Source organism: Portunus trituberculatus, chromosome 41 (genome assembly GCF_017591435.1).
Source record: "Portunus trituberculatus isolate SZX2019 chromosome 41, ASM1759143v1, whole genome shotgun sequence".
Lineage (NCBI taxonomy): Eukaryota > Metazoa > Arthropoda > Malacostraca > Decapoda > Portunidae > Portunus > Portunus trituberculatus.
In genome coordinates, this window is record NC_059295.1 from 20913441 (window position 1) to 20928876 (window position 15436).

The 15436-nt window shown below is 36.9% G+C and overlaps 2 protein-coding genes across 12 annotated transcripts in view; one reads left to right on the forward strand and one right to left on the reverse strand.

Annotated features, from left to right (window-relative positions):
* The window catches only part of LOC123516469 (probable E3 ubiquitin-protein ligase DTX2), a 12095-nt gene extending 3496 nt beyond the window's left edge, over positions 1–8599 (forward strand). For 5 of the 7 annotated variants that reach the window (XM_045275784.1, XM_045275789.1, XM_045275787.1 and 2 more), the window contains exons 2-15: positions 375–480; positions 940–1093; positions 1197–1345; positions 1899–1973; positions 2071–2173; positions 2569–2726; positions 3003–3292; positions 3389–3553; positions 3713–3908; positions 4130–4399; positions 4501–4636; positions 5783–6011; positions 6327–6435; positions 7305–8599. In XM_045275784.1, coding sequence (XP_045131719.1) covers positions 424–480; positions 940–1093; positions 1197–1345; positions 1899–1973; positions 2071–2173; positions 2569–2726; positions 3003–3292; positions 3389–3553; positions 3713–3908; positions 4130–4399; positions 4501–4636; positions 5783–6011; positions 6327–6435; positions 7305–7523 — 2310 coding nt within the window. In that variant the 5' untranslated portion in view covers positions 375–423 and the 3' untranslated portion in view covers positions 7524–8599. The remainder of the gene's footprint in view (positions 1–374; positions 481–939; positions 1094–1196; positions 1346–1898; positions 1974–2070; positions 2174–2568; positions 2727–3002; positions 3293–3388; positions 3554–3712; positions 3909–4129; positions 4400–4500; positions 4637–5782; positions 6012–6326; positions 6436–7304) is intronic. The other 2 variants (XM_045275790.1, XM_045275791.1) reach the window with 2 other exon arrangements.
* LOC123516471 (E3 ubiquitin-protein ligase RNF8-like) overlaps positions 7402–15436 on the reverse strand; it is a 22952-nt gene continuing 14917 nt past the window's right edge. For 2 of the 5 annotated variants that reach the window (XM_045275794.1, XM_045275792.1), the window contains exons 12-13: positions 12597–12905; positions 10160–10387 (exon numbers count right to left, since the gene is read on the reverse strand). In XM_045275794.1, the coding sequence (XP_045131729.1) occupies positions 12611–12905 (295 nt within the window). In that variant the 3' untranslated portion in view covers positions 10160–10387; positions 12597–12610. Of the gene's footprint in view, positions 7539–10159; positions 10388–12291; positions 12528–12596; positions 12906–15436 lie in introns of those variants that run through there. The other 3 variants (XM_045275793.1, XM_045275795.1, XM_045275797.1) reach the window with 3 other exon arrangements.

The following is a 15436-nucleotide window of genomic DNA, read 5'->3' on the forward strand; positions in this document are numbered from 1 at the left end:
AATTCAAGGTAAAAATGCATTCCAGTACTGAAGGGGTTAAAAATGACAACTGTGGAGACCAAAAGTGTCTTTCCCCAAAGAATTGTAGCCTAGGGTTAGCTATGCCATTGACTAAACCAAATAGGCCTAGTTGTCATGAGAGGAAATGTTTAGGTGAAATCTCTGACACACATGTATGGTGACTCATTACTATTTGAGTCATTTGGGTAAACATGATTTTAGTAGACTTTGGATAACCTCTGTTACTTCATCATAACTTTCCTTCTTTGTTTCTTTCTTCCAACCTAATATGAGAATACGAAGTATGTACTGTAACCTTTGTGAAGCCATAGAGATGTTAATGCATTCAATTTATGTATTTTCATATCTTACAGGTGTGAGAAACATGGTGGAAATTAATAATTGAGTTGCAAGAGAGCATACATGGCATCAGGCAAGCAGGGCCTTCTGGTGGTGGTGTGGGAGTGGGAAAACAAACAAGTAAGTTTCTCCAGTACTCTTTGCCAGGAAGCAGTAAACATAAAGTCACTGACTCGTTTTTATTCTTATTAAATGATGCGGCAGAAACATTGAATAATTTCAGTCATATTAGATGTTTATTATCTTGGTTTGTCTGTGTTTCAGTGAGATCACACATCATATTTTTTTTTTTTTTTTTTTTTTACTACCTAATTGCAATCAGAAAAAAAAAAAAAAAAAAAAATATCAGGTATGAAAGACAGGGAAGTTATCATGGGATCCATAAGCTGTAATCCATGCCTACCACCTTAAGAACACATTTAAAGATGATTGAAATTTTTAATGCATGTCATAAAACTCTTGTATTAAGGAATATGTATTCTATAAAACATTTTTTCCATATTACTAGCAAATTTTTTATAATTTAGGAGTGAACAATAAATGGTTTTTGAAGGTCATGGTATAATACTATTGTCACAGAGGCGATGGAGACCCTATCCACCAGAAGTCGCCCAGCAGCTGGAGCGAGCTTATGCAAAAAATCTGCGTTCTGTATTTCTTGGAGACTCTGATCCCACTCTGAAGAATTACTGCATCCACCTTCCTCAAATGGAGCAAGAATGCATCAGTTCTGGTTAGTTGCTTTGGTGCTGCATGAGTTACAGTTCCTTAGAGGTCATACATTAATAGATTATTCAAGGAAGTTTGTTCTCACACATCCTCTTTCTACTTTGCAGGAGACCGAATAAAAGTGCGCAGAAACTTCTTCCCCCAGAGTTCTCCAGCTGGGCAGGGGGCTGTGTGGCAGTGGGCTGGGGATGTGCCTGGGGACTGGCATACCTATGATATGTGTGTGCAGTGTATCATTGAAGAGTCTTGGGGAACAGTGAGTAAACTATATGTTCAAATATTACTTATTAACATTTATTGTCTGCAATGTAACATTATTTCATTTCTTATCTGAACAAATAAATGTTCAGTGGTATCTCTGTATATGTTTTTAATCCATTCTGGAATGGAATGGATATGTATATACTTAACAAAGTCTTCCTATAAGAAATAAGGAAAATTATTAATGTTCCCACGAATAAAAATTCTATTGTTTTTGGCATATTGTACAGTAGCTACATTGATGGAGTTTTATAGAATAATTCAAACATTGCTTAATATTGAAATATATAGTGTATTTGATGTCATATAAGATGCACAAATATATAAGATGTACCCCATTTCATCTGAGCATATTTTTTATATATTTTTATTTATTTTTTTATATTTTTTTATGAATTTATGCATGTAATGCAAGTTGAACATTATACCATGGCACAGAAATACTGATTGTTTTGTGATTGTTGAAATTTCATGGATTAATGATGGAGGCATCATCCACATAGTTGTGCTGGCAGCTATCCATTATTTAATGTCCGTTTGTTCCGCAGGGAGCTCAGACTCTGGATATGAGCCAGACTTTTCCGGCCTGCCCATATATCATCAATTTCTGCAACCTGAACCAGGTAATGAAATTTCCCTCTTCTTTTTTATGATATAAGGATAACTACTGATCTTGAAATTGTTGAAAATACTTTAACCTTCTAAATTCTTCCCCCTAAGGTCAATAGTAAGACCGGCTTTGTGCGGGCCATACGCCGGGTGCAGCAGGCAGCCTATCCTGTGGGGAAGCCACCAGCATCCTCATCACAGCTCAGCCACACAAGTATCCAAAGCCTTTTGTTGTTTCCATGTCTGATGAGATATTGATTTATTCATGACAATTCATAGATGACCTTCAATAATGACAGTATAACACTTGTTCTAAATTTCTTTGAATTTTGTATTGGATATTCAATTGGAGTAGCTTTGTTAGGCCAAGGCAATTGATATAGTTTGACGTTGTGTGTTTAGACTCAGAAATTTAATTATTATCTGTGCTTGACAAGATTTCATTCAGTAACAGTACATTATACAAGGAAGGAGAATATTTGTGATGTTTACAGTTATCTTTGTTATTTAACTCCTCAATCAGTAAAAGACTATTGCATATGTATATGTATTAACTAGTCACTCTTGTTAAGTTTAGTGTATCTACAAATATGAAAAAAAATGTTGCAGGTGGCAGCAACCAGACTATGTACAATGCCAACAAGGGATCAAATGTAGCTCCTATCCCTGCTTCTTGCTCTAGTGGGGAGAGGCAAAAGCACAGAGGCAACAAGGATGACTCGGAGTGTTCTCATACTGAGAATAAATCACGTGCTCTCATCTCTAAGGTTAGAGGAAATAGTGGATATAATATTAAATATCCCTAGATAACATGCACCTTGCATAACTCACTGAAACAACTTGCCTTATTAATACCTACATCTTGGTATTGATAAATATTGCCTTGCCTGCTTTCTGGAGCACCAGAGCTTGTGTCCCATCTTTTAATCCTTTACAATATAAGATGGCACCAATGACTTTCAACAGAGATTACTGACACCATTTAGCCTTATGGTGATAAATATTTTACCTACTATTTTCATTTCCGTACTGCAACTCCCAAGGTATGGCCTCGTAGTAACAAGAGCAGTACCAGTAGCTGTGCTGGAACGTCAGATCCTTCGTCTTCTGGACGACAGCTGGGTCAGTGGGGAAACAAAGGTGGATCAAGTCCCCCTAAACCACTCCCTCGGTCCAATGTTCCTCCTATAGCCAGACCACGATCCAGTGCCCCTCCCAGGCCACTACACTTCCAGAATTCTCCTTCACACTCCCATGCCATCCCTCAGCACAATGGTAATCATCACCTGGTTGAGGATAATGACTCCACCACATATTTACCACACAGCACAAGGTATGTCCCTGGTAGAATGATTGGCATTTGGGAACATCATGAGATTTGTTTTGACATTATTATTAAAATAAATGTTCCTTCATTTTTATTTTCTAGGAATGAATTATCTTCAGGCAAGTTTGGATCCAATCACACACTAGACTCAGATTGCAGCTCTCTGATGAGTGGCCGCCGGCCCAGTGTGGACACCATTTCTACTTACCTCTCTCAAGATGATGATACAAACAACAGTAACCATTATTCTGGCAGCATGGAAACTGGGTGAGCTGAACTGATAGATAATATTACAACTTATAAAAATTTCAGATAGGTCTCATTCTTGTTTTCAGCAGCTATACCATCTACATACATTTTAGTTAAGCTAAATTTTACAGGTATTGATTTGTCATAAACTAGCTGTGCATTTTTCTTTTTTTATAGTTTCATGTCCAGTCCAGTGGTGGACCAACTTATTAATGTGGAGTCTGATGAGAATATGGATGAAGATGTTTTTGCTGAAGACCAAGAAGTGTGTGATGTGATGAGAGGTGCTGCTGGGCACTCTCCTCGCCCACATGATGTCTCACCACTTAATACTGATCACGCTCACCACCACCGCAACACCTCCAGAGGACAAGTATTGAAATTTTTATATAAAACCCTGAGATTATTCCTTATGATGTTTTTTTTTCTCTTAAAAAATGTATTAGTTGATTTTATTTTATACCAGCAGAATTAGCCAGCCCTACCTGACTAAGATTTGGTTCCAAAGCATGATTATCACCCTAAGTCAGTCATTTATTTGGCATCACCATCAAGAATTGGATTATGGAGACATTATAATTGTACTCTTTGCAGACATCTACTCTCCAGCAGTGCCACTTCATGCCCATTAATGCAGCTCATTCTGGCTCTGAGATTGCCCTTCAAATTAATGGTGTCAAGCGCAAAAGAACTAGAGAGAGAACAGCACAGGGGTTGTCTCAATTACCATCTCCAGAAACCTGCATGAGAGGAGGGGATATTTCACCTTGGGACTCACAGTACCATACCAACAATAGGAGCTTCACAAACAGAAGTCACAAAGGTCATCAAGGTTCCCGGGCTCCTATTGCTCCTGAGGATAAAGTAAGTTCTTCATTTTTACTCTTGTTGCAATAAAAAGAGAATAAATAAGAAGCAGAAAAGTACCATGCTTCCAATGTTAATATAATAATTCAATTTTTTAGCTGTTGTTGCAGTACACCAGTGCAGTGGAGTCTCCACCAGATGACACGTGCTCCATTTGTATGAGAAGTCTGACTGAGGTGTCAGGATATCTGGAGGAAGAAGAAGTTTCTAGAATATCCCAGCCATCAGGTAGAGGTTTGTTAATGATCTGTTTGCAGTGTTGGCTCTTGATGCTCTCATTCCTACCACCTTGCCATTGGTGCAGCATGGAAAGTGATACATTTCTCTTTCATGATCCAGGCACTGCATTAGTCTCTTAAATTTCTTTATCCTCCTTTTCTCTCTTTAAAATGTTTTTGTTTGATTATGAGTGCATATTATATCACAGTATATCTTTAATTTGTACAAGGTGTACTATGAGTTTCTGCATATAATATTACGTGTAGTTAATTCAAGTACATGTTAATTTAAGTGGCACTTTTAGGACTTGTTCAATCGTTGTATGAAATTAAGTGTGGCTGGGTAACAGAGGCAATGGCTAGGACGGGCAGCTAACTATTGAGGAGATAGACCATTTCCACGACACATATCTTTGATTTCTGAAATAGTTTAGATGTATTCATTGTCACTGTCTCAGAGGAAAACTGAAAGTAACTGACTAACAATCAGCTGATTTGTTGCTAGCCTTGCTCCTTACCCACTCCCTGCTCGGGCACTCAGTATGAAACATTTTCTACTTAGAATAACCTGCACTTTTATGTCTGGCAATATCTGCAGGAACTTGTGTTACACCATGTATGTCTCTTACATTTTTTCCTCAGAATTTCCCCCACAGGGATTACCATGGTAGAATATTTGTTTATTCCTAACCCTGCATTCCCTCCTCTTTTCTTCAAATCCTTCCATTTCCTTTTCTTTCCTCTTTCTTAGATACATCACTCAAAGTTATACCTGTGCATCAGTTGCAGCTACCATAGTTGCATACTGCCATCCTATGTTGTACATGACAACTGAGCACAAAATCTATAGGAACAGATTAACAGAATATATAAATAATCTGATATAATATGGATTTAAAATTGCATTAATGTCCTTTCAAGAATTAAATATTTCTCTATTTTTAAATGATACTTTTTTTTCATACTACCAATTTCATGAACTGTTCTTTTCTGACAAACGTGTGATTGCATCTTGCATGATGAAAAGTGCAGTATTTATTACTGTCAGTCTTCCTGTCATCTTTCTTGAATGCCAGCATGGATGGACAAATCAGGCAAGTGTTATAAAACCAGGATTTTTCGTCAGATGACTGCAGGCTTTTCAAGATTTTCATTCTCACAGGTGTACAGAGTGATGGTGTGGTGAGCCTCAATTTGTGCAGGCACCAGTTCCATCTTGCATGTGTGAGAGAAATGGCCAAGAGCTTCCCTCAATTTCTGGAGTGCCCCAATTGTAAGACCCTGCATGGGGAAAAGCTTGGTAACCAACCCCCTGGCAATATGAATGTCACAACACTGCGCAGCTCCCTCCCTGGTCATCCTGACTGTGGTACATTGCAAATAACGTACAGGTAAGTTATTCATGCATCCATTTAATTTCACTAGTAAATTTCATCACTTCACATCCTTGTATCTGATTGCCAGTACGGGTTCCAAGTCTTGATTTTTCTTCCCCCCCCACCCCAACTTTTCTTGCCCTTGGCTAGTGCTGCTCCTTCTACATAATAAAAAGATGGTCAGATATGGAATACGACCTTGACCTATTATGGTGGAACAGGGTTAATGATGTCAGTCTATGTAATACTGCCCCCCAACATGAAATTGTAATCTTTTATCATCCTCAGTTTGTTCTCTATTCTGATTAATTCTTATCTTTATATATGCAGCATCAATAGTGGCATACAAGGCCCTGAACATCCTCACCCTGGCAGGCCCTATCGTGCTATTGGCTTTCCTCGCACTGCTTATGTCCCCAACAATGAGAAGGGTAAAAAGGTAACAATCCCATTGCTGTATTATTGATCTAGCATCGTATAGATTGGCAGGTAGGTCACACATTGAAACCCCTGAAATATATTCATTTTGATATTAAAAGATCAGATGTATAAAACTGCTTTTTATCACCAGAAAAATATAAAACTATCTTTAATCACCAGGACAATATAAGTATGTTTATGTTTAGCTTCAATTTCAGTGAGTTATTTTTGTAATCTTATTTCTCACTTTTCAATTGTACTATTATGAAGATCACAGGGAACATATGTAACTTAAACACACATGAGATCTAAGTCCCCCCTCTCTCTCTCTCTCTCTCTCATCCACAAGCATTCCCTAAGAAAAAATAATTACAGTTATAGCTTAGCTTCTAGGAGGAAAGGATCTAGAAGCCCTCCATATAGATTTTTTTTATTACGGCCTATAGCGCCTTTAGGCACACTTGAAGAGTGTGTGGGAAGTACTGTTCAGCTTCTGCCCATTATTGGTGCAGGCAATTTTATTTATAGTGGTACCCATATTAGGGCCCATATCACCACCCAATTGCATCTTCAGTGTAACCACCTAGAACCTGGGTATCATGGTGACATGTAGGTAACTTTAAACCACTTGACAAATGGCATAGTTGCAGAGCGGTATGTGGTGGGATTCGAACCTATGCGTGGACATCTGCCCGATCCCACGCTCACCATTTTATCCACTACGCCACTGTAGTGGATAAGGTTATTATGGATCTGTAAAGTTTGGGCCACAACTAGTGTATCTTTATCCATAATTTTCATTATAAGACTTTCGTATTTTGCATTAGATCATTAAGTGATTGGATTTAAAGAATAAGATCATTCTAATTCTTGGTATGTGTGGTGCAGGTAGTGAGACTCCTGCGAGAGGCGTGGCGACGGCGATTAATCTTCACTGTAGGTCCCTCAGTCACCACAGGTATGGATAACTGTGTCACCTGGAATGAGATCCACCACAAGACTGAGTGGAACAACACAAGAGGCCATGGCTACCCTGACCCTGGGTATCTGGACAACACCCTGAAGGAGCTGGCTCTTCACGGTATCACAGAGTCCACTCTAGTGTAGCTCCTCCGTCAGCGGCTGCAAAATAAGGCAACTGGTGGTGTGAATGATTAAAAAAATTTTAAGGGGAGCATCACACTTAAATTTCATGAAAAGTCTCAAGTTTTAGTACACTTGAGCTTCTATGGAACTATTTTGTAAAGAAATATGGAAAAATGAAGTTGTAGCTGATTTCCTCCATCCTTCTCTTATCTTACACATCAACAAGGAATGTGTAGATGCATACCATAATCATCTACTTTCTCTTTGAAAATATCTAAATAAAAACAGGACTCATTGGCATCTAGAGGCAAATCAGCATTTGTCAGATGATGAGGCCTCATCCCCATGTTTATACTACTCAGTAACCTAGACATAGAAAGAGGTAGGGTTTGGTGCTTGTCTCCCATCCTTCTACCATTCTTGCTCTCTTCAGACCATGCACCCCTTGCTCAGTTTGGCTTTTAGGCATTGTTTGAAAATACCACAGCCAAGGTCATCAAGACACAAAGCAGAGCAAGTCTGGTAATAATGAGGGAGGCAGTGTTTCTTGACATCCTCACCTTGGGTGATAATTAATTGTAATAAAGGGGCAATGAGGTACCAGACTGACACACTATAGAATGCCATGAAAATGTCATTGTAACACTGGAAAATTGGTGCAGAGTATTGTCCAAGGATGAATTAACAGGCAACTACTCAGATGCACCATGGCTTTTACTTGCACATTTTCAGCCTGAACTTTTTAGATGTCTATTTATTTGCATATTTTTATTTTCATTTATATATTTTAAAAATTTTCAATAGTAGCAGTTAAATTTTTAATTTTCCATTTTCTTATGTGACACTCCCCTTAAGGGAATGGAGAAAAGTTGAATGAATTGTATACATTAATTTTCTAAATTATGCTTCAAAAATTAAATGTAGCTATTATTATCTAAGATGTAGTCTGAAATACAAAACACAACTATTAATATCTCAGGTGTTTGTTGCCTTTTTCTATACTTAAGAAGACAGCTTTATTGTTAATGGGGAAAACTGCAACCCTCTGAATTATTGTTGAATTTGATCTACAGAATAAAGCTTGTATATCTTGACAACAATTTTTTTTCCTTTTTCCTCTTGCTATTTCCATAACAGATATTGGACTCAAATTCCTTTATTAAGGAAGAAAACAAAAATCATCCATTAGAACAAATTTTTACCCATTGAAATAGCTGTTAACTTTAAAATAATTAAGGCCCCTTTCATACAAGGACACAAGCATTGGGCACCAGTGCCTGACACTTGCCTCCCATAGTTTTCACATTATGCCACTATGATTGCCTGGTTGTTACACACACACACACACACACACTAGGTGAATATATATATATATATATATATATATATATATATATATATATATATATATATATATATATATATATATATATATATATATATATATATATATATCATGAATAAGATTAATTAAATTCATATTGGTTTCGATAAGAAATGAAGATTCAGTTTGCACCTTGGATCATGGACAGGATGAAGGAAGTAACCTGAGGTACCACTGTGTGTGTGTGTGTGTGTGTGTGTGTGTGTGTGTGTGTGTGTGTGTGTGTGTATATATATATATATATATATATATATATATATATATATATATATATATATATATATATATATATATATATATATACGTATATATTCCATACAAGCACTGCAAAACTTAACTGAAGGGATGGAATAAATATCAACCCTCAAAGGCCTTCACTGATCTGAAGGATTGAAACCATGCCTGAGAACAGATGAAAAGTATGTCAGAACCAAAATGATTGTCAGGTCCCAAGATCATTTTGGGGTTTTTGTATTCCCAGGCACTGGAATGTCTCAACTCAGCCACCAAATGACCACAGCTCATACCTTTACCATGTGAGATTCCTGCAGGCAAAACTGGCCTTATATATTCCATGGGTTTCCTCTTGTAGGTTTATTGGTTGCAGCCCTGTAGAACCAACCACATTACAATCTCCCAATCCAGGATATAAGGTCTAGTTATTGAATGCTTGACTGATTGGCATGTTTTCCCCTTGGTAAATGGATTATTTGTAAAAAAAATTCCTCTTATTGTTTTTTTTTTTTTTTTTTTTTTTTTCCCATGTACTTTGGCATCCTATCCTCCTGTTTCGGTGGACCCCTTGCATTTACAGCAATCATACTCGCATATTCTCTTACTATTTAACTTTATGCTTTTTTGTGACCATAAAGCTTCAACACTGTGCTTTGAGTCACTGTTTTGAATTAGTTATACTTAATTTTATCTTACACATACCTTCACTACTTACCCCATCATTCTTTTTCACATCATATATACAGTATTACTAAATCAACTCATTTCTCTCAGTTCTGACCCAAAGCACAATATCCTACTCAACCACACTGCACTGCACTTCTACGTCCCCTATTAAGCCCACTTATCGCACACCTCCATCTCCTCACTTTACAAAATAAGATTTATCCATCAAACCTAACACATCCAGCTTTCATCTCACAAACATTCTCTCAGTCTCCTCCTTTTTAGCATAATAAATGGAAAAATAATAAGATGAAGTGAATAATGTTATCTATGACAATCCTTGAACATACCACATGGCTATAAAATGACAATATATAAATGATATTTTTTATAGAAAATCAATTTTAACACAAGATATAGAATACTGAAGACATTTCAAATCTATCACAAGAACATACCACAATCCTTACTTCTGTGCGTCCTTTCAATATAAAGACATATACATAAGAATGATTTCACTATTATGACATATTGTTCATATGAAAAGTAACTTGTTACCAATAGTACTCCAGACAGCCATTGGCCCAGTGTCCACGCCGCCCTGCAATAAATCAAAGTAAAATAACATAACTAAAACCTTTTCTTTTTAACAACCACTGAAAATAAGGAAGTTACTGGAATTTTGCATAACCATACGCAATCTCTGCTGAAAAGAAATGCTTAATCCCTGGCATCTATATTTTAATAAACTTTTTTTTTTTTCTTGTTCATGCACCATGCAGTAACAAGTAACTACAATGCAGATGAACTACAATCTAATGTGAATCTCTAAACTTATTAAACAAAAGCAACATCCACAAATCAAAGTAATAATATATAAAAAATATGTCTATAAACTTTTGCAGAGAGAGAGAGAGAGAGAGAGAGAGAGAGAGAGAGAGAGAGAGAGAGAGAGAGAGAGAGAGAGAGAGAGAGAGAGAGAGAGAGAGAGAGAGAGAGAGAGAGAGAGACCTTATTAGTACCAGATGGACTGATGTGCACTGGTAAAAAAATCTGTTAGCTTAGGGCATGAGGTGTTCCCTACCAAACAGCAGACACCATAACATTCGATCTGTGTAATGGGATGCCAGGTTATGAACTACATTCCTCACAAATACTATCCCATTATTATTCAATTTCTTGCCCTAATACTATTAAATGTAATACTAATACCAATACATATTTGAGGCCTCTTATGCAAATGCTTCCTGGTACTTGGATGTATCTAAAAGGTTCCCTACTAGAGTTAATGTTTAAAAGTGTTGATACATGTATTGACATACAGTGCAGTGCTGTGGTCAGACTACTGCTTTGTCAGATTGCATTTTTCTTATGTGGCTACCATAGGACTTTCTTGGATTTTTTTTTTTTTTTTTTTTTTTTTTACTTCTCAAAGTTCATATCAGACATAGTATGTGGAATTTTATACTTATATATTTCCAATGATTTTCTCACATAGATGACCAAACCTTCAGGAAGTAAACATATAATGCATGAAAGCCACAGAACATCTGACTTTGGATTTACCTAAAATTTCTGAGTAGAGCAAAGCAAACCTATTATTGTTTAATACCTCAAAAATAAAAGTTCTCCATCTATCAATTCAATACAACCTTCCAGACAACTATCACCTCTTCTTCAATGACACTCAACTGTCCCCCTCTTCTACAGAGAATATCCTAAGTCTGTCTTTGATTTATAACTTAAACTGTGAACTTCATGTCTCATCTCTAGCTAAAACAGCTTCTATGAAGTTTGACATTCTGAGCCATTTCTCCCAATTTTCTCTCCTTCCCCAACTGCTAACTCTGTACAAAGGTCTTATCTGTTCAAGTGTTCACATGTCTTCACATGTATGGAGGAGCCTCCACTCTTACTGTTCTTCTAGATAGGATGGAATCAAGAAGTCTTCACCTTACTAACTCTCCTGTCTGTTTTCAGCCTCTTTCTTACTGCCACAATGTTGCATCTTTTGCTATCTTCTATTGCTATTTTCATGCCAGTTGCTCTTCAGAGCTTGCTAAACAGCATGCCATTCCTCCTCCCATGGCCTTGCTGCACAAGACTTTCTTCTTCCTCTCACACTTATTCTGTCCATCTATATAATGCAAGAGTTAACCAGTACTCTCAATCATTCATCCAATCCTCTGCTAAACTCTGGAACTCCCTGCCTGCTTATGTATATTCCCACATTCTTATGACTTAAACTCATTCAAGAGGAAGGTTTTAATAAATTTATCCTCTATTTCTTCTTTCATCGCATTTTTTTTCATGTCTTTGGTAAGTTTCTCTCTTTAAAAAGAAGTTTCCACAATCATATAGTATGTGTACTAAGTAATGACTCCTATACCTTAATTAAACAGAAATTTACAACTATCACACTACATTTTTTTTATAAACTGAGTGACTATAGAAAGTAACACAATGTTTTAAAAGCCTTTTTTTTTTTAAATAACTAACACTCACCACAATTGAAGCAGCGACCATACCCCCCATAGTAAGCACCCTCATCACCAGAGACTGATGAGGAGTCTGACAAGTTATCACTTCTATCACTGCTACCACTGCTATCACTGCTCACATTGATCACATCCTGACCATCTATTGCATTTGCATTAGATTGACCAGATGTATTTGCACGTGACTGGAGAGTGAGAGACTGGTCTTGCTGGAATTCACTCTCCCTTTGTCTTTGTCCCAAGCTGAAATTCAAAGTTATATTATTAATCACCTCGGCTGCTTACAAACTGCAGCACCCGAGTCTCTGTTACCTGATGTAGATGACCTAGGTGAGCCTAAGAGGATTGCTTGAAGTTCCCGGAGGTGCTTGTCCATTAGCTGCTGGAAGGTGAAGCCTGACCTGAATATTCTGCAGGTTCTGGGCTTCACTGGTAGGCACTTGAATTCTCACTATCCCCTGACTATTTGACAAGGTTCGGATAGTTAGTGCTGGCATTCGAATCCTGACAACTCCCTGATTACCCATATGGGGAATGTACTGTACTTGGTTATTTACATAGTTAGAGGGTGCACCAGGAACTGTGTTGGCCATATTAGTAGAGTGCACCATGACTGCCTGCCTGCAATAGCATCATCAAATTCTAATATTAGTTCAAGTGCAACAGTTGTACATATACGATACATCATTAAGAACATTTTGCTTGAAAAATTATGATTCAAAATAATAAATAAATAAAACCATGAAATTCTCTGATCAATAACACAAGATGGATATAGTAAAAAACAAAAAATAATAAAAATAATAATAAATAAAAAAACAATAATAGAATAAATGAAAATGCATTGATGATATAGGGATTTTGAATCCACAAGATCTAAGCAAGGTAGAATATTTTTGTAGAAAATGCACATGTAAGATTGATACTTGTAACCATGTAACTATCTATATTCTTTTTTAACACTTTACCCCGAACACTTCAGGAGCAGCCATCTTGCTAAGTCACCTCTACATTTGAAAATTTTCAAAATCTATGCCTGGATCTTTGCCATACTGTTCCTCCTATATTTGCCTCTGCATAAGCACTAATTCTCCAAATGTTCCCACACTAAACATTTTGTTTCTTTTATTGTCTTCTCATTTAGCAAAACAGTCAATATTCTTTTTTACATGGCTATCACTTCTTCCTCATTGTATACATGGGTTCCATATTCTTTTATTCTTTTTATACACTCTCACCCTCCAATCTCCCTTAACTTCCAAAGAACTTTCTATCTCTCATGAACTTCACACTTTGTTTCCTGCCATTCTTTACTTATTCTCCTTTTAATTTCTCTTATGAATTCTGACATACCTCTCCTTCATCTATCACCACCCTCATCTCTCCTCCTCCAAGTGTACAATACCTATGTATCACCTTATGTTGTAAAAAGTCTAAAGAATAACCTTCTTTCTTGTACATTACCCATTATGTGCTCCCCATTCTCATGTACTCCATTTACTCCTCAATTTCTTGTCATAAACTATCTCATTACCTTTCCACTCATGTCTCTTCAGAAAACTATCCCTTCCATCTTGCCACTCATCCAGATTCAACAGCAGACTTGCAATATCCCTTCCCTCCACTCTCTAGACTGCCTTGCTAGTATTTAATCATAGCAGCAGCTGTTTCCTCCAACATACTTCCTTCATAAGTCTATTTTTTCTTATAACAAAATGCATAAGCTTAATTTTCATTGCACGATGTAGGTATGGTATGGTATCATAGCATAATAAAATACAACTTAATTACGCACACAAAATGAGTTTAAATTATGAATGTCAAAAAAAGTCAAGGAGAGAGAGAGAGAGAGAGAGAGAGAGAGAGAGAGAGAGAGAGAGAGAGAGAGAGAGAGAGAGAGAGAGAGAGAGAGAGAGAGAGAGAGAGAGAGAGAGAGAGTGTGTTATCCAAATTTGTACCCCTTAACAAAAGTAAACCAAATATAAAAACCTAAAATTGCAACAACAAATCTGAATAGAATGCCAATCAATCAAGCAATATCCAGACATGTTATGTCCATAACAGGGTGAATGTGATAGGGTCTTACAGGACAGCAGCCAAATACCTCGTAAGACACTTGGAAATAGTTTCAGGATGACTTTGACAACCAAATCAAGCTGAGATTTGTGCCACTGATTAGAAAAAACCAGCAGAGTTCAGCTGGTTGACTGGGCTGAGACACCTCAATATCCCAAAACAAAAGCCAACAACAATCATTTCACACCATGGGTACTTTCACTCAGGCCCACCAAGAATAGAAAGCCATGGATTTCTTTGTTGTCCAATACAGACCTCAGATACCCAGACAACATAGAAATCTATATCTATTCTCCATGGGAACATATAACATCCCTAAGTCTTAAATAAGACTACACCATCATCAAGACAACTTGCTTTCTAGAAACTGACAACTAGTTATCTTAAGTTCAGTGCCTGCTGTCACTTACCAAAGAAATGGAGCTGCATGTATGAACCAAATGAACAATACATATGAGAATACCTATTACCAGTTAGGAGTACAAAGGAATGAACAAGTATGAGCAAATCTTCAGTCTATTGCCAACCTTGGATAGAATATAAGGCACACAGTCTGGTAGAGGACAACCACCTCAATGCTGGAAGAGACCTACCACATCAAATACTGTATTATGTAAACAAGATAATATAGGAAGGAAATTACTTATCAGGTAATAACAAATTAAGTTTAGATGAGAGAGAATGAAAGTGAGAAAAGCTAATAAATGCATTTGATAGAGTGTGTGGAAAAAGATGTTGAAAGTGAATGTAAATAAAAATTAGTGATGTTTCAGGAGATGGTATTAATTTTTGTATTTCTATACAGAATAAGATTTAAATGTAAAAAGAAATGGAAAGATATGTTCAGTGGAGAAACTGAGAGGAAGAAATTTATAATAAATAGCTATGACATGACAAGATAAACTAAGGCAGCATAATGAATTCAGATGTCAGGTGAAGACACAGCAAGGAGTAGAAAATTGACTCACTGTCTGTAACTGGCAGCATGGAAGTCTTCCTACCCGATGCACATCACTCTTATGAGACAAGATCCCACAGCACCACAATACAAATCATTAGAATAACACACACAAGAC